This window comes from Pongo abelii, chromosome 15 (genome assembly GCF_028885655.2).
Source record: "Pongo abelii isolate AG06213 chromosome 15, NHGRI_mPonAbe1-v2.0_pri, whole genome shotgun sequence".
Lineage (NCBI taxonomy): Eukaryota > Metazoa > Chordata > Mammalia > Primates > Hominidae > Pongo > Pongo abelii.
The window spans coordinates 27,617,646-27,643,564 of record NC_072000.2 but is presented as its reverse complement, the minus strand read 5'-3'; the positions used below and the strand labels follow the sequence as shown (position 1 = coordinate 27,643,564).

The 25,919-nt window shown below is 52.0% G+C and overlaps 2 protein-coding genes across 8 annotated transcripts; one reads left to right on the top strand and one right to left on the bottom strand.

Annotated features, from left to right (window-relative positions):
* On the bottom strand, window positions 1-10,042 carry PCK2 (phosphoenolpyruvate carboxykinase 2, mitochondrial). Of its 5 annotated transcripts, XM_009248962.3 has the most exons (11): window positions 9,859-9,940; window positions 9,268-9,347; window positions 6,984-7,229; window positions 5,743-5,927; window positions 5,452-5,655; window positions 4,896-5,083; window positions 4,412-4,574; window positions 3,919-4,137; window positions 1,237-1,374; window positions 872-967; window positions 3-618 (listed from the first exon to the last, which is right to left on the bottom strand). In XM_009248962.3, the coding sequence occupies exons 4-11, from the start codon at window positions 5,798-5,800 to the stop codon at window positions 164-166; spliced, it is 1,521 nt and encodes a 506-aa protein (XP_009247237.1). In that variant the 5' UTR covers window positions 5,801-5,927; window positions 6,984-7,229; window positions 9,268-9,347; window positions 9,859-9,940; the 3' UTR covers window positions 3-163.
* On the top strand, window positions 8,514-25,477 carry NRL (neural retina leucine zipper). 3 transcript variants are annotated; one of them, XM_054529908.2, is made up of 4 exons: window positions 8,514-9,075; window positions 19,387-19,612; window positions 21,258-21,665; window positions 22,566-25,140. In XM_054529908.2, exons 3-4 carry the CDS (start codon window positions 21,285-21,287, stop codon window positions 22,896-22,898), a joined length of 714 nt encoding a protein of 237 aa, XP_054385883.1. In that variant the 5' UTR covers window positions 8,514-9,075; window positions 19,387-19,612; window positions 21,258-21,284; the 3' UTR covers window positions 22,899-25,140. The 3 variants fall into 3 exon arrangements, with proteins under 3 accessions (XP_054385883.1, XP_054385881.1, XP_054385884.1); XM_054529906.2 differs by lacking the exon at window positions 19,387-19,612 and having other exon boundaries at window positions 8,514-9,645; window positions 22,566-25,477; XM_054529909.2 differs by lacking the exon at window positions 19,387-19,612.
* The last annotated feature ends 442 nt before the right edge of the window (window positions 25,478-25,919 follow it).

Below are 25,919 nucleotides of genomic sequence, written 5' to 3'. Positions count from 1 at the left end.
TGTAAAATAGATAAGCATCTCTTATTATTAGACAGTCTTTGTGGGAAGGTCTATGGCACATTGAAGATGTTAGTTAATATCAAATTGCTCATATTTTCTACAAGGTGGCTTCCCTATTCCCAGATGAGGGTGCTATGTCCTCTTGCTAGACTAGGGCCTCAGGTCACATTTTGTGCACACGTCTCTCCAGGGCTTCAAGCTCAGCCAACACCTCTTTGGGCAGATCTTGGTTGACCTGCTCTATCAGGTAGCTCCGAATGTCACGAACCTCCTGTTCCCAGAAGTCCTTGGGGAGGGAGAACAGCTGAGTGGTGTCTATAGCTCCGAGGCCGCTGAGATCCAAGGCTCCTTCCTTTGGCACCAGCCCAATGGGTGTCTCTCGGGCACTGTCCTCCCCCTCTAACCGCCGGCAGATCCAGTCTAGCACCCGAGCATTCTCCCCAAAGCCTGGCCACAGGAAGTGCCCTGCCTCATCACGCCGGAACCAGTTGACATGGAAGATACGGGGCAGCTGGGCCCCCTTGCGCCCTTCCATGCTCAGCCAGTGTTCCAGGTAGTGCCCGAAGTTGTAGCCAAAAAAGGGCCGCATGGCAAATGGGTCGTGCATGATGATCTTCCCTGGGGGGGAAGCAAGATGGGTAAGGAATCTTCCTTCTCACTGGGGAAGGGAAGGGCACCTGCATCCAGTTGGAGGAAGCTGTGAAAGGCTTATGGTTCTGAATATCTTCAGGGATGGGGAAAAGATAGAAGTGGGAAGAGGTGGGGCCATATCAGACTCCAGGGGTGGACAAAAGGAAGGTCTGGCTCTGGAAGGGAGAGAGGAGGTGCTGTGTGCACACAGAGGAGAGGGAGGAATGGCGAGGGTGCTCACCTTTGTGTTCTGCTGCAGCAGTGGACTCAGAGCGCATGGCGCTGCCCACAAACACCCCATGACGCCAGTTGAAGGCCTCGTATACCAGGGGTACCCCTAGATCACCAATGAACAGAGTCACAGGCAGCCCTTTTCTTTGGACCCTAACTCCAGCCCTTCCAGTGAGCTTGACTGGTACTCTCTCTCCTAAGACCTTGGCTATCCCATTTTCAGACCCTTTGCCTCCTCCCAAGTTTGCATTCACCAGGGGAGAACTCTGGAGACAGGTGAGATCCAGGCTGAGGCTCTGGATCAGAGGGAGGGAGGTAGTCCCTAATACAGAGATAGCCCTTTTGCCAAGAACATGGAGCTCATATGTTGTTTACCTTTTGGTCTGCGGCCACCAAAGATGATGGCGTCAATGGGGACACCCTCTGGGGCCTCCCAGGCTGGGTCCATGATGGGGCACTGGCGAGCCGGGGCACAAAATCGAGAGTTGGGATGTGCACAGGGCTCCTTGTCACCTGGCAGAGGAAATACAAACACTGTTATTTCCAAGGTCATGTCGACCCCCAGCACACACATACATGGGCACACATTCTTGCAGGGTTTTTTTTTTTTTTTTTTTTTTTTTTGCCTCATCAGATGCCTAGAACCTTGTGTGATAAGGAGCAGAAAGAAGGGAGCCAGGGCATCTCCAAGAGCTCAGGTTATTTAGCCATGAAGGTGCGGCCAGCTGAGCTATGTGAGAAAAGAGTGGGAGAGGAATTGGGGTTTGGCAGGGCACTAATGTTTGTGCCAAGCTACTGGCACTTGACACTGACCAGGGCTCAAGGGAATGGGGTTTGATATGGGCATAAGGTTATAATAATTTTTCCCCCAGAAACTATTACATTATTTGTGAGATTACTATTTAAATAAATACCCAAACCTAAAGCAAAAACTGAGAATGTCAGCTTAGTACTTCAGACAATTGGCTTTCCTTCGGCAAACTGGGGAAGACAGACTCTCCTAAGTTATCAAAATGCAAATAAGAATTTATTTTATCTTTTTATTTTTGAGGCAGAGTCTTGCTCTGTTGCCCAGGCTGTAGTGCAGTGGTACAATCTCAGCTTACTGCAACCTCTGCCTCCCAGGTTCAAACAATTCTCCTGCCTCAGCCTCCCCAATAGCTGGGATTACAGGCACCCACCACCATGCCTGGCTGATTTTTTTGTATTTTTAATAGAGATGGGGTTTCACCATGTTGGCCAGGCTGGTTTCAAACCCCTGACCTTAGGTGATCTGCCTACCTCGGCCTCCCAAAGTAGTAGGATTACAGGCATGAGCCACTGCGCCTGGCCTGATTTTATTTATTTAATAAATTTATTTATGAGACGGAGTCTCACTCTGTCACCAGGCTGGAGTGCAGTGGCACCATCTCGTCTCACTGCAACCTCTGCTTCCTGGGATCAAGCGATTTTCCTGCCTCCTGAGTAGCTGGGATTACAGGTGTGAGCCACCATGCTCGGCTAATTTTTGTATTTTATTAGAGACGGGTTTTTGCCATGTTGCCAGGCTGGTCTCGAACTCCTGACCTCAGGTGATCCAACCGCCTCGGCCTCCCAAAGTGCTGGGATTACAGATGTGAGTCACTGTGCCCAGCAAGGAATTGATTTTAAAGCTAACAAAATGTTGGTGATTTCCCTGCCTTGCTTAGACCCTGATGAAGTGATAGGGCTTGAAAAAGAGAGATAGGGATATCACATGGGTAGGGATAACCTCAGGAGCCTAGGTCACACTTGGCACCTTCAGGTGTCCTGGAGGGGGGTTGGGACTAAGTCAGTGGCACATGTATGAAGCACCACTGTGTGGCCCCTGAGTGGACATGGCGCCTTCTCTGCTGGAGGTTGCTGGTCAGACCTGGGGAGTGGGGAAGCCACGGGGCCAAAATCCCCACCCTCTCCCATCCGCCAGCTTCTGCCTGCCATCGCAGATAAGAGCCATCCTTCATCAGCCCTCAGTGCAGGATCCTAACACAGGGTATTATTCTGGGAATTGAAGCTGGGGACAAGATGCCCTAGTTATGCCCCCAAATCTGGAGATGATGAAAGGGTTGGGGAAATAGCCTGTGGGGAAAGATGAAAGTTTCTTGGATTTCTCAGTTGGGTGGGAAGGCTGAGGGGGGCTTAATGATGGTGTTAGTAAAAATAAAGGGTGATTAGATGAAGCAAGGAGGGCGACTGCTAGGCCAGCCTGGCAAACCTGAATATAGGGTTCAGTGACCACAAGGCCAGCCTCCCCTCCCATGCTCTTCTTTGCCCCTGCCTCTTGGTGTCTGGACTGCCTGACTGCAGAAGGCCATGGAAAGAATACTGAAGGTCCAGAGTGCAGGGCTGAGGGAGAAGTGGGACTCCCAGGTGCCCAGAGTAATGACAGGATTCAGAAACTAGCTTCTGGGAAAGACTCAAGCACTGACCTGATTTTGTAGGAAGGATTGGGGTGAATGCTTTGGAGGGACAGGAGAAGGGTGAGGGTAACAATACTGACCTTTAGACAGTGGTTATTATACAGGGGACAGTGGGAGCCAAGTGGCAGGAGGAGAGTTGGAGCAGAGGAGGCAGTTTTCCTCTTTTCCTAATGGGCCAAACTTTATGGATAGTGCTTGGAGCCCAATACCTTCTGTAAGAATGTTCAAAAGTCCTTCCTTTTCCTTTCATTAAAAAAAATCCAGCCTGTATTTATTATTGAGAATTTACTGTGTATTTGTCAGTGTGCTAAACCCTTTTTATGCACTATTTAATCCTCCAACAACCTCATGAGATGGGTACTATCACGACTACCCTCATTCAACTGATGTGGAAACTAAAGCTTAGGGAAGTTGAGCAACTTAGCCAGATCACAAAACCAGTGACTGGTGGAGTTGGGACATGAACTGAGATTTTGCCTGGGACTGGAAACTGCAAACGTTCATGACTTCTGTACCTCCTGGCAGTCCTAGAAGATGGTTGGAGGTTGTGGAGAAAGCTTTTCCACCATTAAGGTGCTGAGGCCTGGAGGCTGTGCCACACCTTCCCCACCGCACATACCAGGTTTCCAGTGTTTGCCCAGCCAGGAGGTCACAGTAACACCAGGTGGAAGAGGCTGGTCAATGCCCTCCCAGTACACGCCACCATCGCTGGTCTCAGCCACATTGGTAAAAATAGTGTTACTCTGGATTGTAGCCATGGCGTTGGGATTGGTGGTGGCAGAGGTACCAGGGGCAACCCCAAAGAAGCCATTCTCAGGGTTGATGGCCCGGAGTCGACCTGTTAGGAGAAGTGAAAGAAAGGAAGGACCAAACAAGGAAAACTTGAGATGTAAGACCAAAGAAGGTCCTGCTCCACCCCACCCTGTCCTGAGATGGACCCAAGATCTGATGAGGAAAGGCTGTCTCTAGGGTGGCTGGGCTGCCAGAGGAATGGAGCAGGGTTGGGTGTTCAGGAAACTTTCTCACTGACAAAGTCACTGTGAACACTACAGAGGAGACCCCGAGGCTCTGACAAGAGCCAGAACCAAGAGTGTGATCTGAGGGTCCCTCACCTTCACTGTCAAACCTCATCCAAGCAATGTCATCCCCCACACACTCCACTTTCCAGCCTGGCAGTGCGGGCCGCATCATAGCCAGGTTGGTCTTGCCACAGGCACTAGGGAAGGCGGCTGCCACATAGCGCTTCTTCCCTGCAGGGCTAGTGATGCCCAGGATCTGTGCATTGGGGAGAGAGGGAATAAGAAAGAGGTCACCAAAGGTCAGGGCATGGTCTGCATGGGGAAGGGCAGCTAGGGTCTAATAGGGAGGACCAATGTTTATTCACTATATAAGTGATTGCCCTGCCATCAGGCCTGGGTTAGTGGCAGGGGAAACCTCAACATTCAGCAGCCTGAGGCCAAAGCTTTGGGCCTTCAAGTAGAGTCCCCGCCCACCAGCCTGGCACCTGGCAGGAGGGACGTGAGGCTGAGGCAGACTGGCCAGGCCCCACCCCTGCCCTGTCCCCGGCAGCTGCCCTGCCTCTCACCAGGCCCTCACCAGCATGTGCTCTGCCAGCCAGCCCTCATCCCGGGCCAGCCGAGAGGCGATGCGTAGGGCAAAGCACTTCTTGCCCAGCAGGGAGTTGCCACCATAGCCGCTGCCGAAGGAGACGATCTCCCGCTGGTCGGGCACGTGGCCAATCAGGGTTTTCTCTGGGTTGCACGGCCACTTGCTCACCGGCTCCCCTGGGGACAATGGGGTCATGGGGCTGCTGGCAGCGGCATCAGGAACTGGGGTGTCAGGGGCCAGAGGGATCAGGGATTGGCAGGAGAGACACTTGGGAGCAGTAGCAGCACCAAGAGGTGGCTGAAGCTCCCCACCTCATAACCATCAGCTTCCATGCCCCTATTCTTGGACACGGATTTTTCTCAATCTTGTGCAAAGTGCTCTGCAAACACAGCCTCATCCCTCTGCTGGGACTGCTGCTCTGGATCTTGGGAATTAGGTTGCCAGAGAGGACAGGTTCTTAGGGTCTGTGGAGAGGTAGGATTTGGGATTTCCTCCGAGTACAAGAAGGCCTCTGTGTCCCCCTTGGGGCAGAGCAGGTGCTTACCTTGTCCTGTCAGGGGCTGGCCCACGGAGTGCAGACACTTGACAAAGTCACCATCTCCCAGGGCCTGAAGCACGGGTGTCCCCAGTCGGGTCATAATACGCATGCTTGCTACCACATAGGCTGAGTCAGTGAGCTGCACCCCGATGCGGGACAGCGGGGAGCCCACAGGACCCATGCTGAATGGAAGCACGTACATGGTGCGGCCTGTGGAGGAAGGCATCCCCTGGATGAAGGGTTCCAAACCTGTTCATGTCTTCCATGCCCTTGCCACTGTGCCTCTGCCCTGGTTACCCTGCATGCAGCCTGGAAACCTCTCATCCACAGCTCGCTGGAAATCAGCTGGGGACATCCAGTTGCCCAGCTGCCCACGGGCCCCACCAGCCGGGAGAGGTACCGTGTCCCGCTGAGAAGGAGTTACAATCACCGTCTTGCTCTCTACTCGTGCCACATCCTTGGAGTCTGTGCGGGCCAGCCAGCTGGGGGAGAGGGGATTGTCAGGAAGATGGTGGCCAGCAGGTTTCCCTTGTCCCCAGACCTACTTTTTCAAGTCCAGCTTTGACTCCAGGTCTTCTGTTGGCCTTATTTTTCCCCACCCAATCACATCTCAGTCCCTTCCTCCAGGTTTTGTCCCATCTAAGGGGTGTTCCCCAAGGTCCCAGCCCTCTGGGGGTCTCTGCCCCTGGCAAAAGCTCCCTGAACTGGTGAGGAAAAAAAAAAAAAAAGCAAAGGATCTTATTTATATCAGCTTCTTCATTTAACATTAAAATAAAATACAAACTACAAACCAGGCTGTGTGCAGTGGCTCATGCCTGTAATCCCAGCACTTTGGGAAGCTGAGGTGGGTGGATCACTTGAGGTTAGGAGTTTGAGACCAACCTGGCCAACATGGTGAAACCCTGTCTCTACTAAAAATACAAAAATCAGCTGGGCGTGGTGGCACATGCCTGTAATCCCAGCTACTCCGGAGGCTGAGGCAGGAGAATTGCTTGAACCCGGGAGGCAGAGGTTGTTGTGAGCTGAAATCATGCCACTGCACTCCAGCCTGGGTGATACAGTGAGACTCCGTCTCAAAAGAAAAAAAAAAATCCCAGTTTCTTTTTTTTTTTTGAGACAGAGTTTCGCTCTTATTGCCCAGGCTGGAGTGCAATGACGCGATCTTGGCTCACTGCAACCTCCGCCTCTTGGGTTTAAGTGATTCTCCTGCCTCAGCCTCCCAAGTAGCTGGGATTACAGGCATACGCCGCCATGCTGGGCTAATTTTTGTATTTTTTTTTTTTTTTCAGTAGAGACGGGGTTTCTCCATGTTGGTCAGGCTGGTCTCAAACTCCCGACACCTGGTGATCCACCCACCTTGGCCTCCCAAAGTGCTGGGATTATAGGCGTGAGCAAATCCCAGTTTCTCAGTCCGTTTACCCCAAAGCTCTCATTCTTAGTCATTCCATTGGGATGTTCTAGTTAAGTTGATTTTGCCTTGGTGAACCCAAAGTGGCCTCAGTGCACCTATCTTGCAAGTTGTGGAGCCCAAGGCTTACCAGTTATTGTACTTGGGGAGCTTTCGGATGAGGCCCTGCTGCTCCAGCAGGGTCAGTGTGGCAGTATTCTCAGCCTCAGTTCCATCACAGATGTGGATGCCCTCTGGTTGGCACAGGCGGGCACTGTGCTCTACAAAATCTCGAATGCCAGTGGGAAGCTGGCCCAGATCTCCACTAAGCACTCGCAGGGTCTGGATGCTACGGCATGATGGCCAGCCCAAGGGGCTCAGCCCATGCCGGCTAAGCCTATAGGAGAAACAGAGGCAATGAGCTAGCTGCTGTCATCGAGAGTGGACAAGGCGGGTGGTGGAGAGACAGAAAGCTTGGGCTGCAGCCTGCTAAAACATGTCTGCATGCAGGGACCATGAAGAGCAGGTTGCAGTTGGTGTGTGGGATGTGTTCAGGACACATGTATCTTGTAGCCTTTATAAGGCTTGAGGAGGGTGTCTCCTGCTCAGCGAGGGACAGATATGGCCAAATGAGCAAAAAAGGCACATGCCTGGCTGTGTGGAAGTATACATGTAGGCATGCTAATGTTACTGCTTGTATAGCCCATGCCCATGTTTAACTGTTTAATCAAGTTTAGAAATAAATAGGGAGATGGCTGGGCATGGTGGCTCACGCCTGTAATCCCAGCACTTTGGGAGGCTGAGGCAGGTGGATCACAAGGTCAGGAGATCAAGACCATACTGGTCAACATGGTGAAACCCCATCTACTAAAAATATAAAAATTAGCCGGATGTGGTGGCGTGTGCCTGTAGTCCTAGCTACTCAGGAGGCTGAGGCAGGAGAATCGCTTGAACCCGGGAGGTGGAGGTTGCAGTGAGCCGAGATTGCGACACCGCACTCCAGCCTGCACGACAGAGTAAGACTCTGTCTCAAAAAAAAAAAAAAAAAAAAAAGAAATGAGTAAGGGCCTTTGGCCCAAGTGTCAAGACAAGAAGTTGGGCCCAGGTGACAACTTCATATGTCTGGTGTTTGAAGCCTCATCCATTTTATTTCCATTTTCAAGTATAGTTTTTTATAAATTAAAATGTCAGCTGTTTTTATTCTTTCCTTCTGGTGTGTATGCTGTAAGACTATGAAAGCTTCAAGCAAAGGTCCCAGTCCTTCCAGTGCCAGGTTTCCAGATGAGGGCTCTTGCACAGAGAATAGGTGACTGGATGCTGGGCTTCCAGGCCTTGATCTGCTGCTGCCCACTTGGACCAACAATGATTGCATAAAATGTTGCCCTGGGGTAAGTTTTTTGAACTCTGCGGAAGGTTGACCACTGGGGAATGAGTGTCACTGGCTGGGGTTCATGGGCTTAATTCTCAGGAGGTCAGCGTCCTGTTGTCTGTCCTCTCATGGCCCTGGGAGACAGGGAAGCAAGGTCTGCTCTGATTGGCCTGGACTCAAGGTGGAGTAAGCCCGAGAGAGCAAAGACCATGAAAGGGATGTTACTCTCCTCCTCTACCAAGGCCTCGCCCATCAGAAACTGCCCCTACGCCCAGGACCACGTGACCCCGTGCTTCCCCTGGCTCTCCTTCCTAGAGGCCACATGCCTAGAGAGCTTTGGTGTTGGTGGGAGGGTGGAACAGCAGCCTGCTGGCAGCTCAGACCCAGCGGGTGTTAGCCTGGGGAAGGGAGAAAGCTCAGAGCATGGATGCGGGAGCTTGAGTCTGTCTGGGGTAGAAGCTGCGGTGGTTTCCGCTAAAGCAGGACAGATGATCAGTGTGGCCCCAGGGGCAGGGGAGGAGGGCTACTGGGACCTGGGTCTGTTCCTGCCTCAGAGGGAAGTTCTCCGTGAGCATCAATTTTCAAGCACACAGTCTTGAGGACAGCCTCTCTCTCCCTGGAGCCTGGCTCACGTTATCTCTTGTGAAGCCCCCACACCCTCCTACAGCCCTCTAAGTGGGACCTTTCCTTCAGAGACCACCCACAAGGGCTGCCCAAGTGGAACGGGCTGTGCGACAGATGTGGGTCACTTCCGACTCTGGGACAAAAGCTAAAAAGAGAGGCCTCAGAGAATAAATAGGAGACTAAGAGGACGGGCAGACAAACAGGACGAGCCTGGGGGCTCCAGGCCTGGACAGAGGAAGAAGCCAGCCATGTAAGAAACGAAGGCAACTTGGCGCCCTCCTCCCACCTTGCTTGCCTCCCTCCTCTGGCCCCAGGTCCCTCGGGCTGCTCTGGACTTCCAGCTAGGTTTCAGTCCTTTCAGTCCGGGAGAGCCCAGGAATGGATATTTAACCTTCCACCTTCTTTAGGGGGCTCTGAGCTCAGTCTCCCGGGGCTCACGTACCCTTGTCCCCAGGGCCCTGCTGCCTCTCGAAGTACCCTGGGGCGCTGGCTGAGAGCCCGTTAGAGGTCCGAGGGAGGTATCTGGGAAGGAAAGGAGGATATGCGGAGACCCGGCTCAGCAGAGAGGAGCGAGGAGGGAGAGGAAGTTCTGAGAGTGGCAGATAGAGATCGCGAGGTCAGAGGCGAGCGAGGCAGAGAAGGGGAGGTGCAGGCGGAAACGAGGAGCACCGGCCGGCTGCCCTCCCAAGAGACGCGCGGCGCGGGAGGCTGGACCCACAGCAGTCGCCCCTGCCCGCCTCCGCCTAGGATGGGAAACCTGGCGGAGGCTGAGAGCAGGAGAGCGCCACTGGCAGCCCCGAGGGGGCGAGCGCAGCGGAAGGTGCGGGTGGGCCCCGGGCCGGGGGTGACTCACCGCAGGCCGGGGCGGTACAATGCGGCCATGGCACCTGGGCAGGGGCTGCGGGGTGGCCAGGAACCGAGCGGAGCCGGGGAGGTATGGAAGGCGGGGAAGGAGGGAGCGCGGCGAAGCGAGCCACAGCAGAGGCTGGCGGGAGGCGCTTAAAAAGGAGGGGGGCAGGCGCGGGGGCGGAACCTGGTAGGGCTGGCACTAGCTTTCCTCCGCCCCGCCGGCAGGCCAGCTCCCTCGGCCCCGGGGCTCCAGGCTGCAGGTCAGCCCAGCCGCCGCCCCAACCCCTGCCTCCCAACCGCCAAACCCACCTCTCCCATTGGAGGACTGGGTCCACTCTTCGGCTCCCGACTTCGAGGCCCCGCCCCCCCATCCGCCACCGCCCTCCCAGCCGCACATGATGTAACTTTGAGGACTCTTGCTCCCGGGAGAGACACTAGGTGGCAAACAAGCTAGGAACGAGGGGCGAGGCCAGGGGCGGGAGACCACAGGGGCCAGACGTCTAGAAGTTAGGGGGTTGGGCATTGCCTTTCCAGTTCCTCCTCCTGGGGACGCGACACCCTGAGTCCTGGGCCTTTCTGTAGTCCAAGTGCCCAGTGCTAAGGTCCGCTTAGTCCCCAACTCCTAAATCCCCGTTTCTCCTCCTGATCAAGGCTCCTTTCTGCCTTACCATGAAATGGTGGAGTCTCTCCACCCCTGGGTCTCTTCCTTGGTCCTCTGATCCAGTCATTCTCCTCCCCAGGCACACCCCCTCTCCCCGCGACGGAGTCTTATTCTGTCACCCAGGCTGGAGTGCAGTGGCGCGATCTCGGCTCACTGCACACTCCGCCTCCCGGGTTCAAGCAATTCTCCTGCCTCAACCTCCAGAGTAGCTGGAATTACAGGCGCCCGCCACCACACTCGGCTGATTTTTTTTGTATTTTTTGTAAAGACGGGTTTTCTCCATGCTGGCCAAGCTGGTCTCCAACTCCTGACCTCGTGATCCGCCTGCCTTGGCCTCCCAAAGTGCTGGGATTACAGGCGTGAGCCACCACGCCCGGCCTGGTCATTCTTTCTCTTCATAATCCAATGAGGAAACTCATCTGCCCACCCAACTAACACCATAAAGTCCTCAGGTGATTTCTCAAGCTATACCTCCATTGGGACATCTCTCTCCAACCTGAGACCACTGGATATCACCCACAATGCTATATAGCACCTCAAACTCAGCATATCTATGATGGGTGTCTGCTCAGCATCCACTCCCCCTTTCTGGTAATAGCACCCTGATTTTCTTTTGGGGAACCATCTCCTCAGTCTGTATTGTCATGTGGGTCTGATATCACCCCTCTTGGGGGTAGGCTTGCAGCTTAGCCAACTTTTGTGTTCCTCACTCTGGCCACAGCAATCAAGGATGTTCAAGGATGGGCATGAGATCCCTCTCTGGGACTTTTTCTGAAAACTTTGGAAGTTAGCTCTCTTTCTGCTGAGTTGCTGAGCTGGTAGAATATAAGCCTGGAACTGCTGAGTGTTAGCTTGGCACTGCAAAGCAGGAACCTGTCTGAGACAGAAGCCAGCCTAGAGGAAGCAGAGCAGGGAGATGGCCAGCAATGGATTCCTGATTTCAGTTACAGGAATCGATGCATTTATTTTCTTGCTCAAGCGAATTTTAATTGGAGTTCTGCCACTTGCAACAGAAACAATCTTGATTCTTAGATTTCTTGGAGTTCTGTGCTGGAACATAGTGGGATAAGGAGAGCTGGTCTCCAGCCATGGGCTTGCTACTCGTCCCCGTCTCTTCCCCCTCAGGCTCTAGCCTACACTCAACCTCAGGTATATGTATTTGGATCTCTTTCCCCCCAGTTCGTAGATCCAAACTCTGTCCACACTTACCCAGCTGCAAACAGATACCTCTTGGCCAACCTTTGGGCCTAAAGGTGTGCACACTGGTGGCAGCATGGTTGACCTGAAGGTCATCATGTTCTCCATAATCCTGCACCTGCTCTTATGGTTTCCTGCCTCAGCAAATGGCACCATCATCTGCCCAGTTGCCCCAAAGGGAATCAGTCTAGACTATTCTTATCCTCCATAGCTAATCAGATGCCAGGACCTTTGGATTTTTACTTCTCAATTAGCCCTCAAGTCTGCAACTATCCCCATGGCCAGGGCCTTAGTTCAGGGCTTATCTCTCACCTGGCTTCAGGTGATAGCTTCTAAGGCACTTCTTGGACTCCTGCCTCTCCAAACACCAACCCCTCTCCCTACCAAGCCACTCCCTACACTGTGCATGCAAATCCACTTGGAAAGTTAAGAGAGAAGAATAATGTTTATGGTATGGACAGTAGGTGCCAGGCTCTGTGTCAGCAACTCTGCATGCATAATCTCATTCCGTTTCACAACTATATTTTACATATGTGGACACGGGCTTAAAGAGTCATTTGCTCGGTCACCCTAAGGGAAGAATCAAGGAAAAAGGGAGGCAGGACCCCAGAAGTATGCCAACATATAACACCCTAAATCAAAGGTCAAATGCCGCACTTGACCTGCAAGATGCCCGCTTGGGCCCCTTCCAAGTGTACTTTCCTTTCTTTCATTCCTGCTCTAAAGCTTTTTAATAAACTTCCATTCCTGTTCTGAAAAAAAATTATTCATGAATATTTTATACTTTTATGCTATTATGAATGAAATGTTCTAATTATTTACCACAAGTGCACACAAATAAAATTGCTTTGTGTATATTGAAAAAAAAAAGAGTCATTTGCTCAGAGTCACACAAATGGTTAGCAGGAGAAATGGAATCTGAATCCTCATCTTTCTGACTCTAATTACCAAGTCCCCCTCTCCCCATAAATCCTATACTGTCCCCTTGATTTACCATTAAAAATTAGATCATATCACTCTTAAGCTTAAAATCTCTTCAAGGCTCTTTCCATCACATGATATCTTATGTCCTTCATAATCTGACTCCTATTTATCTAATGTTGTCATCCTCACATCCCCACTTGCCTCCTTTTCTCCTACGTACTGAACTCTGAAGTTTCCAGAGCACTTCTGTGAACTTTTTCTGGGCATCTGCACTCAAATTAAACACACACCATCCTGGCCAACATGGTGAAACCCCGTCTCTACTAAAAATACAAAAATTAGCTCGGTGTGGTGGTGCACGCCGGTAGTCCCAGCAACTCAGGAGGCTGAGGCAGGAGAATCGCTTGAACCTGGGAGACGGAGGTTGCAGTGAGCCAAGATCGCACCACTGCACTCCAGCCTGGGCAACACAGCAAGACTCTGTCTCAAACACACACACACACACACACACACACACACACACACACACACACACGCCTTTTCTGTTCGTCCGTTAGAATGAACATCTATTTCATCTGTGTTGCTTCTATCCCATGTATATGCCTATATTTTTGTACTTTACTATACTATAGTTACTTTTATATCTGTGTAATCCTCACTAGAGTGATGATTTCAGTCTTGTTTTTCTCCTAGTTCCTAGCAGTACCTGGCCTATAATAGGCACTTAATAAAAGTTGGTTGAAGAAAAGAATGAATGAGTGCCACATTTCTGAATTCTTCTTCCCCACCATTACTTTCTTCTCTAGCTTTAGGCTGACGGAGCAAGGGGCTCACGTGCGGATTTCCTTGCACTGCTCATTTCCCCTTATCTGCCACACACTTTTCTTTAGTTCCCTGCCTGGAGAGCCTGGCCCACCAGCTGGCCCCATGTCCAAGGAGTACCACCAGGGGGCAGAGTGTGATCTGCATTGTCCTCTCTGGGGCCTCTGGGTTCATCCTTGAAGTCTCACACCCCCTGAGTAGTGATGCTGTGGTGTGCAGCCCAGATTCCCGCTTCAGGATCATGATGCTCATTGTTCCAGCTGCTGAGTGTTGGCTGCTGATGGCTCACAGCTGAGTACTTCCTTGAGCACTACCTGTGGCCAAAGGGAGCTGTCTCACCAAATGCAATGCCCGCTTCCTGGGGGCAGTATGTATCCAATGAATGGTTGTTATAAAGTACAGAGGCCTAGCCCTTTGTCTCAGTTTGGGACAACTCTGAAGGTCCATCCCAGCCCCAGAGCTCTTTAGGCTCAGCTGATCACAACTGCAGTGCCATTCAACTGTTCCCTCTCTCGGGTCTTGCTACTCTTTCTTTGAAAGTCCCCCCCGTGCCCCTCCCCCCCAATAAACCACCTGCACACAAGATTCTGTCTCAGAGTGTGCTTCCAGTTGCAGATATTCCCCAGGCTCAACTTGGTTATGGCATTAGTCCTCTAATCTGACTCTTATTTCATTGTTGCCTTCCTCCACAAACACAAAGTGCTGACATACGTGATCCTTTCGAACACAAATCTGATCACATCATGTCTCTACTGAAAACCCTACGGTAGCTTCTCCCTGCTCTTAGAATAAAGCCCAAACCCTTAATGTGACCTCCCAGGCTCTGCATGATCTGGCCCCTGCTGACTTCTCCAGCCTCACCTATCACTGTTCTTCCCACCTTCCAGGCTTTCTACTCTCTGGCTACATGGATCTTTTCTCAGTTTTGTGAACATGTCTACATCTTTCCTGCCTCAGAGCCTTTGCATATGTTGTTTCTGCAGCCTGGAATTCCCACTCTGTCCACACCTCCAGGCAGGGTCACTTCTTATTCACCTGACCAGTCTTGGTTTAACGTGACTTTCTTAGGCAACCTGTCCCTGTGATACATCCCCTCTGGCCTTGTATTAGAGTATGTCTTCGTGGAAGAAAATTTGATAGCACCCTGCCCTTCTTCTTCATAGCACAATCATCTGTTTAAATTGTTTTTATGTAGACACATCTCTAACATATGTAGGACCTGCGGCAGGAGTACAAATAGAGGCCCTCAAACCTTGTGTTTAAATATTTAAAACGGGCTGGGTGTGGTGGCTCATGCCTTGTAATCCCAGCGCTTTGGGAGGCAGAGGCTGGAGGATCACTTGAACCCAGGAGTTTAAGACCAGCCTGAACAACTTAGTGAGACTTCTTCTCTACAAAAAATAAAAAATTAGCCAGGCATGGTGGTGTGCACCTGTAGTCCCAACTGCTTGGGAGACTAAAGTGGGAGATAGCTTGAGCCCAGGAGTTCAAGGCTGCAGTGAGCTATGATTGTGCCACTGCACTCCAGCCTGGGTGACAGAGCGAGACCCTGTCTCAAAAAAAAAAAAAAAAAAAAAAAAAAAAAAAAGATTAAAATGTATAACTCCGGGTCAGGCGCAGTGGCTCATGCCTATAACCCCAGCGCTTTGGGAGGCTAAGGTGGGTGGATCACTTGAGGTCAGGAGTTCAAGACCAGCCTGGCCAACATGAAACCCTGTCTCTACTAAAAATACAAAAATTAGGCCAGGCGCAGTGGCTCACGCCCTGTAATCCCAGCACTTTGGGAGGCCGAGGCAGGCGGATCATGAGGTCAGGAGATCGAGACCATCTTGGCTAACACGGTGAAACCCCATCTCTACTAAAAATACAAAAAAAAATTAGCCGGGCGTGGTGGCGGGTGCCTGTAGTTCCAGCCAGAGGCTGAGGCAGGAGAATGGCGTGAACCCAGGAGGCGGAACTTGCAGTCAGCCGAGATCACGCCACTGCACTCCAGCCTGGGGGACAGAGCAAGACTCTGTGTCAAAAAAAAAAAAAAAAAAAAAAAATTAGCCAGGCATGGTGGTGCATGTCTGCTACTCGATAGGCTGAGCCAGGAGAATCACTTGAACCCAGGAGGCAGAGGCTGCAGTGAGCCGAGATCACACCACTGCACTCCAGCCAGGGTGACAGAGCTATCTCAAAAAAAAAAAAAAAAAAAGTATAACTCAGGCTAACAAACTGTTACACAAAATATATTCTGTTCTTCTACCTTGACAAATACATTGACAAATACATACTTCACAATGGCCTGGAAAGCCAGGTTCAGATTTGTATTTTATTTGGAATCCTCAGGGTTCTGCACCAGAATGTGATGGTGTAGGGGGATATAGTTTCGGCCACTGGCCTTCAGCTGGGCCCACTTTGCCTCCCACCCCTGACACCATCTTGGACTGCAAGGGGCCTTGTGTGGCACCATGTGGACCTCCCATCAGGCCATCCCAAGTCTGTCCACAGCCTCCTGCAAGCAGCTACCCCTTGTCTACCCTTTGACCTCAGAAAGTGTGAACCAGTCATGTGGCCCAGCCGTGGGAGGGCAAACCCAGGGAAGAGGTTCACGTGGGCCCTAGGAGTGGGCTTGGGCCTTTTGGACAGGGAATGCTTAGCTATCTGCAGTGTGGTCCTGGGAGGATTAAGGTATGGGCAGAGGAGAGTTGGACTCCTCACCCATGTGGTGGGACATAGCCAGAGGAGGGCCAGAGTGGAGCCTTCTAAAGCACAGCGCCCAGGACAGGGGCCATTCCTGCCTGGGCCTAAGGACAATAATTTATTTATTATTATTTTTTTGAGACAGGGTTTCTTTCTGTCTCCAAAGCTAGAGTGCAGTGGCACCATCATGGCCCACTGCAGCTTTGTCCTCCCCAGGCTCAGGTGATCCTCCCACCTCAGTTTTTGTATTTTTAGTAGAGACAGGGTTTTGCCATGTTGCTCAGGCTGGTGTTGAACTTCTGGGCTCAAGCGATCCACCCATCTTGGCCTTCCAAAGTGCTAGGATGACAGGCATGAGCCTCTGCATCCAGCCAAAAGGCAATAATTTGATGTTTCTCTGTTTCATCAGTCTGTAAGTTTCTTGAAGTCAGGGCTGGTATCAGTGTAAGTTACTGAGGAGTCGCTAATGCCTTACTCAGGACGTGGTGCAGAACAGGTGTTTAATATGCATTTGTCAAATGAATGTAGGAGGTACACCAAGAAGAGGCTGAGGATTTGGATCTATTACTGAAGATCTAGACACCATGAGCCAGAACTAGGAATGAGAACCAGTCTTTCAGGGTTCCAAAAATGAGAGTGCAGGACAGAGGAGAGGAGGTAGCATCCTGGAATGCTGACTGTCTCATTTTCTCTCCTTCCTCTTCATTTTCTACCCCACCCCTGCAGGCCCTTTGCCTGCCTGCCCCTCTTTATCACTCCATCCATATCTTGCTACCTTTCTGTCCTTTGGCCACTGTCTGTTTCTTTGTATTGGTGTCTAGGTCTTGGTCCCCAATCTTATGTCCTGTCCCTTCCTTCTACCACTCTTACTGTTCTAGTCCTTGTTGTCCCCTACTCCCTTCTTGGTCCTCTCCTAGAAGACTTCCTTTCTTTATCCATCTCGTCCATGTGCCTACATCTTTCTGTCTCCTTTAATCCAAATCCCCATGGAGACCCTGACTTGTCCTGTCCTCTATCTCACATCTACACCTACTGCCTCCTTAGTCTCCTTCCTCTGTTCTATTATTCCTGGAGTCACACTGGCTTCATCTTTTTCATCCCTAGATGTCCTTGAGCCCATTAGTCTCAGTATTCATTTCTCAGTCTCCAGTGGATATGGGAGATGGGCTCTGCTTTCTGGGTCCCCACTGACTGCCACAGACTCTCCTCTCTGTGCCCTTGGTCCTTTCCTCTGGCCCAGACTGGGCCCAACCCTCACTCCCCCAACTCCTTTCCCTGGTTTAGTGGTGCCTGGTCTGAGCCCCAAGCAGCTCAACTCGCCTGAGCTTGTTTAGTCTGACTCCCTTAGCCCGTTAGCAGCTTAGCCCTCCCACCTCTCCTTTGAGCCCTCCAGTAAACAAGAGGATCAGTGCAGACCTGACAGCTGCTGGTTGGGGGCAAGTGTCTGGCCAGGCCAGAGCAGGCATGAAAAAGGGGCTGCACTCAACACTTCCCATTCCTTCTTCAACCAGGGAAATTGTAGAGTCTCTTTCCTGGGTGTCCACTTTAGAGAGCTACATTCCATGGGCATGTGTGTGGGGTCCTGCCTCTCCATGATCCTCATTCCCATTTTGTGGTTGGTTCCTAGGCCTTAGGCTTTTTTATTCTTTTGAGAAAACAGCAGTAGATCCACGCAGTCACACAGAGAAGCTTGAATGGTGACGATGGTTTCTGCTCCTTAAAACAGAAACCCAGGTGTGGGAAGAGAGTGATGTCATCTGATCTAGGTTTTCCAATATGTGTATGGAAAGCATGGAAGGAGAGACCACATACACACGCACAGACAGACATATATACATGCCTCCCCAAGGAAGCTGGGTAGACTGCAGGCATTCTGTGTGGTTCTCAAACCTTCTTCCTTTTCTTTTCTTTTCTTTTTTTTTTTTGAGATGGAGTCTCTCTCTGTTGTCCAAGCTGGAGTGCAGTGGCATGATCTCGGCTCACTGCAACCTCCGCCTCCCAGGTTCAAGCGATTCTCCTGCCTCTGTAGGAGTAGCTGGCATTACAGGTGGCTGCCACTATGCCCAGCTAATTTTTGTATTTTTAGTAGAAACGGGGTTTCACCATGTTGGCCAGGCTGGTCTTGAACTCCTGACCTCAAGTGATCTGCCCACCTTGGCCTCCCAAAATGCTGGGATTACAGGCATGAGCCACCGTGCCTGGCCTTTAAACTTTCAAGCATGTCAGACTTGCTGGAAGGGGCTTAAAACACAGATTTCTGGGCTCCACCCCCAGAGTTTCTGACTCAGTAGATTTAAGGTGAGATCAGATAACATGTATTTCTAGCAAGTTCCCAGGTGATATGGATGCTGCTGCTCTGGGGACCACACTTCAGAAACCACCATCTTAGATAATCTGTATCTGCCAGCTCTTCCCCAACATCTAAGGCTGGGACCAGGTTAAGTTTTATAAGTGATGACCTTTGGGGTCTGATGGACACCCAGGCCTCTGTGTTGAGAAAGAGGACCTGTTAACCCCATGGGAGTATTTGGGTGGCCTCAGAAGGTAGGGAGTGGCCTTTAAGTCCATAGACCCTATTTAAACAGCTTCGGACAGGTTTAAACATCTCCTTGGATAATTCCTAGTATCCCTGTTCCCACTCCTACTCAGGGATGATAGCTCTAAGAGGTGTTAGGGGATTAGGCTGAAAATGTAGGTCACCCCTCAGCCATCTGGGAACTAGAATGAGTGACAGAGGAGAGAGGGGCAGAGACACACACAGGGAAAAGGTGAGAGAAAGCAGAGGGCATGTGAGGCCAGTTACAAAAGTGTCTCCGATGGACTGGTGGTGATTAGATTTCAGTATCCCTTGAGGCCCAGAAGGAAGGAACAGAGTTCCCTGTTCTCTTTTTTCCTACTCGTTCTCCCAAGCTGGGCTGCCTGTCCTGGGGCTGGATCAGCAAGAATGGGAGAGACAAAATACGGTGGTCAAGTCCTGGAGATCCCCTGTGGGAAAAGTTGCTTTCCTTTCTAATGCAATGGCCATGAGGGGCATAAGACCAGTCAGCATGAAGGTGGGGCAGAGGCAGAAATGTGAGGATTCTTGAAAATAGGAAACAGATCCAATAGGCCAGGTGAGAGTGGGCGTGGGAGAGCTTATAGTCTCCAAAGACAGATGAGGGGCTGCAGGGCCTTGGAAGGTGGGGGTGCTGGGAGTTTGTCTGGTCCTCTTTTTCCAGTCCCAGACTATGCATGGCTAGGGCTGAGGGTTGTGTTCACATAGAGGGGTGGTGGTTCAGACCCATGTTTCTGTCCGAACTGGGAAACTGAGCACTTGGGAGTTGGATCATCAGTGAGGATCTTTGTTGGGGAAGATACACCCTTTCCTTCTTTGAGAATAAGCATACTTGTACTCTCCTCTCTCTCCATTTCCCCCAACCCCAGGCCAATAAGATATGCAAATGATCTCCTTACCTCATTGGTTGGAGGCCTCAGGACCACAGATGACCTCAGAGAGCTGGCCCTTTAAGAATGCCCTTTGGGCTCTGTGCCCACAGCCCCCTGGAGCTGAGCAGAGGCACCAGGCCCTGCTCCATGGAGCCTTCAGTCTCCTGGGAAGCTGTGCCTGTTTGGCTCTGGCACTGACCACATCCTCTCGGCCATTTCTAAAGTGAGTATATCCAGGGCCTACCTGGGTGCCAGGCTGCTCACCTAGAACCCCCTCTTTCAACACCTGCTCTCTGTTGTCTGTTTTCAAGAATCCTCACACCTTGGTACCCTACTCCACTCCCACCCTGACTGGCCTGTGTCCCTCACTGCTATCACGTCAGAAAGATAAACAACCTTCCCCACTACTCCTTCTGTACATCCAATTCTTTCTGGATACCTCTCTCAGTGTCTCACCATCTCCTTTCTGCCAAGACCCAGTTCCTTTAATCTGTGTCTGTTTCCATCCCCTCTGTCCCCTCAAGGGTGACAGGTTCCATAGAGAGGGCAGCAACCCTGCCCTGGAACAGGAAGAGAGAGGCCTGGGTCTTCCTCTTTGCCTCTCTGGGTGGAGCCTGGGGGTCTGAGATGTGGTTGGAAAGAGGGCTACCTAGGCTTGGGGCATCTAGAAGAAGCCGAAGTCTAAGCCCTGGGGATGAACACTCCATGCTGCGCACCTTCTGGGGATGGGGTGGGAGTTACTGGAATTGGGAGCTGGACTAGAGCTTGGACTTCAAGGCTAGGAAGGGTATCTGAGGTCACCCAGCCAGAAGTTCCTCAGGTGAACATGTGCCCCATGGTTGATAACAGACAGGAGGGTTCCTTGGTGACATAAGTTTAGGACACTTTTTGTTGAACTTGAACAGATGGTTTACTAAAGGATCGCTCAGGTTAATATGCTCTTGTGCTATGTGAATCTGTAAGAGGTAGGGATAGGAGGCAATATTTCTCAAAGTTATCTGAGCACAGACCTCTTCATAGGTATTGTTCAGAATCAGTGTTCCAGAGAACACTCTTTGGTATATGTTACAAAGTCTAACTGCCCTCATTGAACAGAAGGGAAAACGGGTCAGAAGGGTGAAGGTGATCTGCTCAAGTTCACACAACATAACAAGTTCTGAATAGAAGGAAAATCAATCTTGGTCTGTTCCCCTTGGAGAGACTGGCCTTGAGGAAAGATGGTGGCCAGTTGATTCTGATCTTTCTAGAACTAATTCTAGGAACTTTCTTTTTTCCATATAAAGCCTCTTGCCGCTACAAAAGGGATTCATTGGTTGATTAATCCATGGAACAAATGTACACTGAGGGTCTTCTATAGGCGAGGCACTTCCCTGAGTGCTTTGAGAGACAGAGAGCTATAAGAACACATTATCCTTGGATCTTAAAATTCAGAGCATACATGCCTTCCCACTGCCCTAAAATATACACTCACTCTGTCACAGTTAATTAAGCAATTTAAAAAAATGGCTTGGAAATGGAATGATGCCTCTTGAGATGACAGACCTCTCGGCATGTCTCAGCACTAGGGTTGGGAGCAGTGCCATACTGCTCTTGCTTTTCATAGATCCTGAGGCATCAGTGGGGCAAGAGGCTGTGCTGTCCTCTTCCTCCTTCAGGAATTCAGCTGCTTGTCCCCTGTCAGGAGCCCCTGCCCTCTGAAAGGTTACTCTTCAGCCTGGTGGGGACTCTGCAGTGAACAGAGCTGCACCATCCCTCTGGCTTTCCCAAACTCTTGCTCCAGGGCACTTGGCTTTGAGGGAAGAGGGACTTGGTGAAGAGGGGATGGTAGGTGGCCTCCATGTGCTCCAGACCTCTCCTCCTCTTTGCAGGTGCACTCCTCCCAGCCCAGCTCCAGAATGGCCCTGCCCCCCAGCCCCCTGGCCATGGAATATGTCAATGACTTTGACTTGATGAAGTTTGAGGTAAAGCGGGAGCCCTCTGAGGGCCGACCTGGCCCCCCTACAGCCTCACTGGGCTCCACACCTTACAGCTCAGTGCCTCCTTCACCCACCTTCAGTGAACCAGGCATGGCGGGGGCGACCGAGGGCACCCGGCCAGGCCTGGAGGAGCTGTACTGGCTGGCTACACTGCAGCAGCAGCTGGGGGCTGGGGAGGCATTGGGGCTGAGTCCTGAAGAGGCTGTGGAGCTGCTGCAGGGGCAGGGCCCAGTCCCTGTTGATGGGCCCCACGGCTACTACCCAGGGAGCCCAGAGGAGACAGGAGCCCAGCACGTCCAGGTGAGTGGTCAGCAAGCTGGCCTGAGGGGAGGCAAGGCAAGGAAGGAGGACTGCCCAAGAGAAGAAGGGTTGCTCCCAGAGGGGGTTATGGACTGGGACAGGCGACAGAGGGCAGGAGAAGGGAAGAAGGTCCCTTGAAAGAAATCAGATCGAGAAAACTACATTCTGCTTCTCTCTCTTTTCTTAAAATGGAGAGAAATGAGTAGGCTGAACCAGGAGGAGCAGGGAGAAGATAAGATTAGCAGAGAATCCAAAGGGAAGAACTGAGCTGGGGAGTGGGCGACTCCGGGAGGTAAACAGATACACGGTGTGTGGAAACCAGGGGAAAGGGTTATGTGTGGAGTGGAGCTGGGTTAAGACTGGTTTAGATTGGCCTTTTCAAGACTTCGTGCTTCCCAGCCCCCAACCTTCTCAAGAAGGATTGGGACTCATCCTATTAATTACAGACACAGATGGGGGTGTTGAGGGCATTAGGATGTAATCCAAATCCTGTGAGGGTCACCGGGTTGCGGGCTTCAGGACAGGGAAACGCAGCGCGTTGGAAGGTTGGGGGCTGTCTGGGTGCGGGTACATCGGACACACCCGGGCCTGGAACTGGATGCCGGGGATCCCAGAGACGAGCCCGGGGTTTAGGTGCGCGATGGGCTTGCCTGACAGTGGTCGGCCCTGCACCGTGGGGCGCCCGCCTGACTGGAGCAACGGTCAGCTGGGGGGCCCGGGGAGCGTCGGGGCCTGGGGCGGGGTCTGGACTGAAACAGACTGCGTGGAAGGGCGAACCTTCCGGTGAAGGTGGGAGCCGGGGCGGGGCTGTCCCGGGGCGGAGCCAGGTAGCGTCGGGCCCTCAGGGCCGAGCTGGGTGCGACCTGGCGCTGACCCGGTTTCTGCACTCTCCCTCCGCAGCTGGCAGAGCGGTTTTCCGACGCGGCGCTGGTCTCGATGTCTGTGCGGGAGCTAAACCGGCAGCTGCGGGGCTGCGGTCGCGACGAGGCGCTGCGGCTGAAGCAGAGGCGCCGCACGCTGAAGAACCGCGGCTACGCGCAGGCCTGTCGCTCCAAGCGGCTGCAGCAGCGGCGCGGGCTGGAGGCCGAGCGCGCCCGCCTGGCCGCCCAGCTGGACGCGCTGCGGGCCGAGGTGGCCCGCCTGGCCCGGGAGCGCGATCTCTACAAGGCTCGCTGTGACCGGCTAACCTCGAGCGGCCCCGGGTCCGGGGACCCCTCCCACCTCTTCCTCTGAGCTATTCAGAGCACCTTGTGGTGTAGTGGGGGCTGGGTGGGGTGGCACCGCCCAGGAGGCGGCTGCAGGGTTCTCTGCATCGTTACCAGAGCGCCTTCTGGTCCTAGCCACGCCCTGTATGACGGCGCAAATATCCCCAAAGCTTTTGGGTCCTCAAGTCATGCCTGAATTTAGATGCTGGTCATTTTCTGGAGAGGGGTCCCCTCCCCTTACGAACACAGAAACCCAGCCCACATGACTAGCACGCTGAGCTCTGCAGGGACCAGTGCCAGGCACTGGGGGGTGGAAGTGTGGTGACACAGTGAATGGGAGGTGGAGGAGGGTTGCAGCTCCCACCTCAGTTTAGTTTTTAATTCAAGGTTTTCAACCTGTAACACATTAAAGCTGTAATTAGCAATGAGGCTGTATTTTCATTCTGAAGCTTGTAACCTCCCCATTTTAGCACTACAGAATTTTCAAGATTTCAATATCCAACAACTAGACAGATTAGGAACTCTATCCAAGATGCTTTTTCCCTGCCCAACCCTGTAGCCTTCAGGGCTCAGAGCAGCAAAGGCCTGAAGAGTGAGCTCTGGGGGTTGTTGGTGTGGGGTGGGAGAGAGCTGTGTGCAGAAGTCTGGAAACCTGGGTCCTAGTCCCAGCTCTTCCATGGGCTCCCCCTGTCACCCTGAGCAAATCAGTTGCTTCCTGGACTTGTGTTACTTCATCTAATTCTCATGTGGATTGGACGACTTCTACTCCCTTTCCAGTTCTGGCATCTCCCCAGTATGGAAGTCCCGGTGGTCTCCCCAAGACGTCCCCAAGACAATCTCGCCAAAGGCACCTCCTATCCTGCTGCAGTTTCCCAGCTGCAGCCTAGGCAGGGGATGGGCAGCCCAGGTGAGGAAGCCTGGCTTCTCTGTGAGCACATACATGGGTCCTCTGCAACTCCCTCCAGGCTGTCTGGGCCTCCAGACCTGCACAGGGTGCTCCTGCCACCTCCCACCTCTGAGGGCTGAGGCGAGACTTCTCCTGGGATGACAATTTGCTGAGAGAGTGCAGCTTTTGTGAATTAAACTTGAAGTCCAGGCAGAATTCTAATGCAATCGGCTAAATGTTCTTGCGATTTAAGAAGTGTTCATTCTTTATCCCTGCTTCAGGCTACTGTTTTGTGTGTCTGTGTGTGGGAGAGGGAGAGCGAAGGAGAGAGAGAGAGCAAGAAAAAGGGAAGTCCCCACCTGGAGCTGAGTGGCACATCTGTTATGGAGAGCCAATGGAAATGGGGTGGAGGGGCAGGCATTGGAACAGATGGATCCTCCCCCTCTCACCACCACCACCACCAAACTCAGAAGCCTCAGTGGCCCAGCTCGGCCTGTCTGTGGCTATCCAGGTCTCACAGTTTCCATGGTAACCCAGTCCTCCAGTTCAGCAGCCTAAGGGGAGGGCAGATGGGGCTTCTGGGCGGAGCACAGGCGTTGTGCTGGGAGCAGCTGCCTCACCAGTTACTGTCATCTGTCCTCTACCGGACATAATAAATGGGAGAAGCTTTCGGGCATGGGGGAAGAGGTTCCCATATGTCCCTCTTCCTTTCTACCCCCTCTCTCCACCCCCTCCCCAGCTGTCTCTTCTCTTCCCATCACAGTTCTTGCTCCCTCTTTCCCCTCCTCTATCCCAGCTCATCCCTCCTCCGCTTAGGAGCCTGCAATGGGAGTCCTCTCCTCCATTGCTCTCAGAATTTCTCTCATCTCCTCTCCCTTCCCCATCATTGGCCACTGGCCATCCTCTCTGGCTCTGGATTCTCTCTCTGAGGGGCTCACAGAACCTTTAGCTTCTCTTTCTTCATCCCCTTCCACACTCATTTTTGAAGGGAGAGGATGGGGCAGGGAGGGTCCTTCCAGGAGCCCAGCTCTTTTTCTCTTACTCTAAATTTCACCTGTGTCTATCCTTGCCTGCCCTGGAGCTGTAATTCAGACCCACTACTTTTCTTGTTCACTTTTCTCACCTGCATGGCACACAAAGGCAGACAGACCCATCCACAGACACCTGAGCACACAACTAGGCCACATATACAGTACACATACCTGGGTCTCAAAATGATACTCCTGGGTTACCTGAGTATACTTAAAAAAAAAAAGTTGCACACTGTGGTGATTAAGAGTAGTGCTTTAGGTGGGGTGCAGTGGTTCCTGCCTGTAATCCCAGCACTTTGGGAGGCCAAGGAGGAAATTTGAGACCAGCCTGAGCAAGATAGCGAGAACCCTGTCACTACAAAAAAAAAAAATAAATAAATAAATTCGGATGTAATGGCACGCACCTGGAGTTCTACCTACCTACTCAGGAGGCTAAGGTGGAAGGATAACTTGAGCCCAGGAGTTCGGGGATGCAGTGAGCCATAATCGTGCCACTGCATTCCAGCCTGGGTGGCAGAGTGAGACCCTGTTTCAAGTTGTAGTTCTACCAGTTTTTTGACCATGGGTGAGGTAAAATCAAGCCTCACTTGATTGTCAGAAAAATGGTGAAAATAATGGTAACCACCTACTGAGAATAAACGCATTTAAATAAGCACTTAGCATAAAGTTGGCACATGCTACGTAATGATATTTGCTGTTGTTGCTGATGTGATTGTTAAGTGTGTGAATCTGTGTGTTCGTGCACTGCACATCCCTGAGTCCATGAGTGTGACCCATTAAGGCCATGAACAGACACACACATTGACACACCCAGGAAACCAGACTGTATAGGCCTTAGATGCTTCACTATGTTCCCAATTCACTAGCAGACCTGCTGCCCTCCTTCAGTACCCCCAGCACCTGCTCTTGGCCCACCCCACAGCTGTGTGGGGGCTGGGGTTCAGCTCCTGGGGGACTCAGCAGGGCCTCTCTGGAGACAGCTATAAGAAAGCTTCAGCCTGCCTCCCTAATTATCTTCCTATCTCCTGTAATTATTATCCATGGTGCCTAGACCCCCTGGGGTTGGGAGGTGAGGGTGGGGGCTCCTCAGATCCCACTGGCACATAGTTGGGGTAAGACTGCAGAGACAGCA

What these genes read in the sequence shown, in the direction of transcription:
- NRL (XM_054529906.2), top strand. Translation starts at nt 9,367, where the DNA reads ATGCGGAGACCCGGCTCAGCAGAGAGGAGCGAGGAGGGAGAGGAAGTT. An exon ending in GGGGGCGAGCGCAGCGGAAG is followed by an intron (nt 9,646 to 21,257) that starts GTGCGGGTGGGC and finishes TCCTCTTTGCAG; the next exon opens with GTGCACTCCTCCCAGCCCAG. An exon ending in CAGGAGCCCAGCACGTCCAG is followed by an intron (nt 21,666 to 22,565) that starts GTGAGTGGTCAG and finishes CTCCCTCCGCAG; the next exon opens with CTGGCAGAGCGGTTTTCCGA.
- PCK2 (XM_009248961.3), bottom strand. Translation starts at nt 9,707, where the DNA reads ATGGCCGCATTGTACCGCCCCGGCCTGCG. An exon ending in GTTTCCAGGCTGCATGCAGG is followed by an intron (nt 5,656 to 5,742) that starts GTAACCAGGGCA and finishes CTTCCTCCACAG; the next exon opens with GCCGCACCATGTACGTGCTT. An exon ending in GGCTGGCAGAGCACATGCTG is followed by an intron (nt 4,575 to 4,895) that starts GTGAGGGCCTGG and finishes CCCAATGCACAG; the next exon opens with ATCCTGGGCATCACTAGCCC.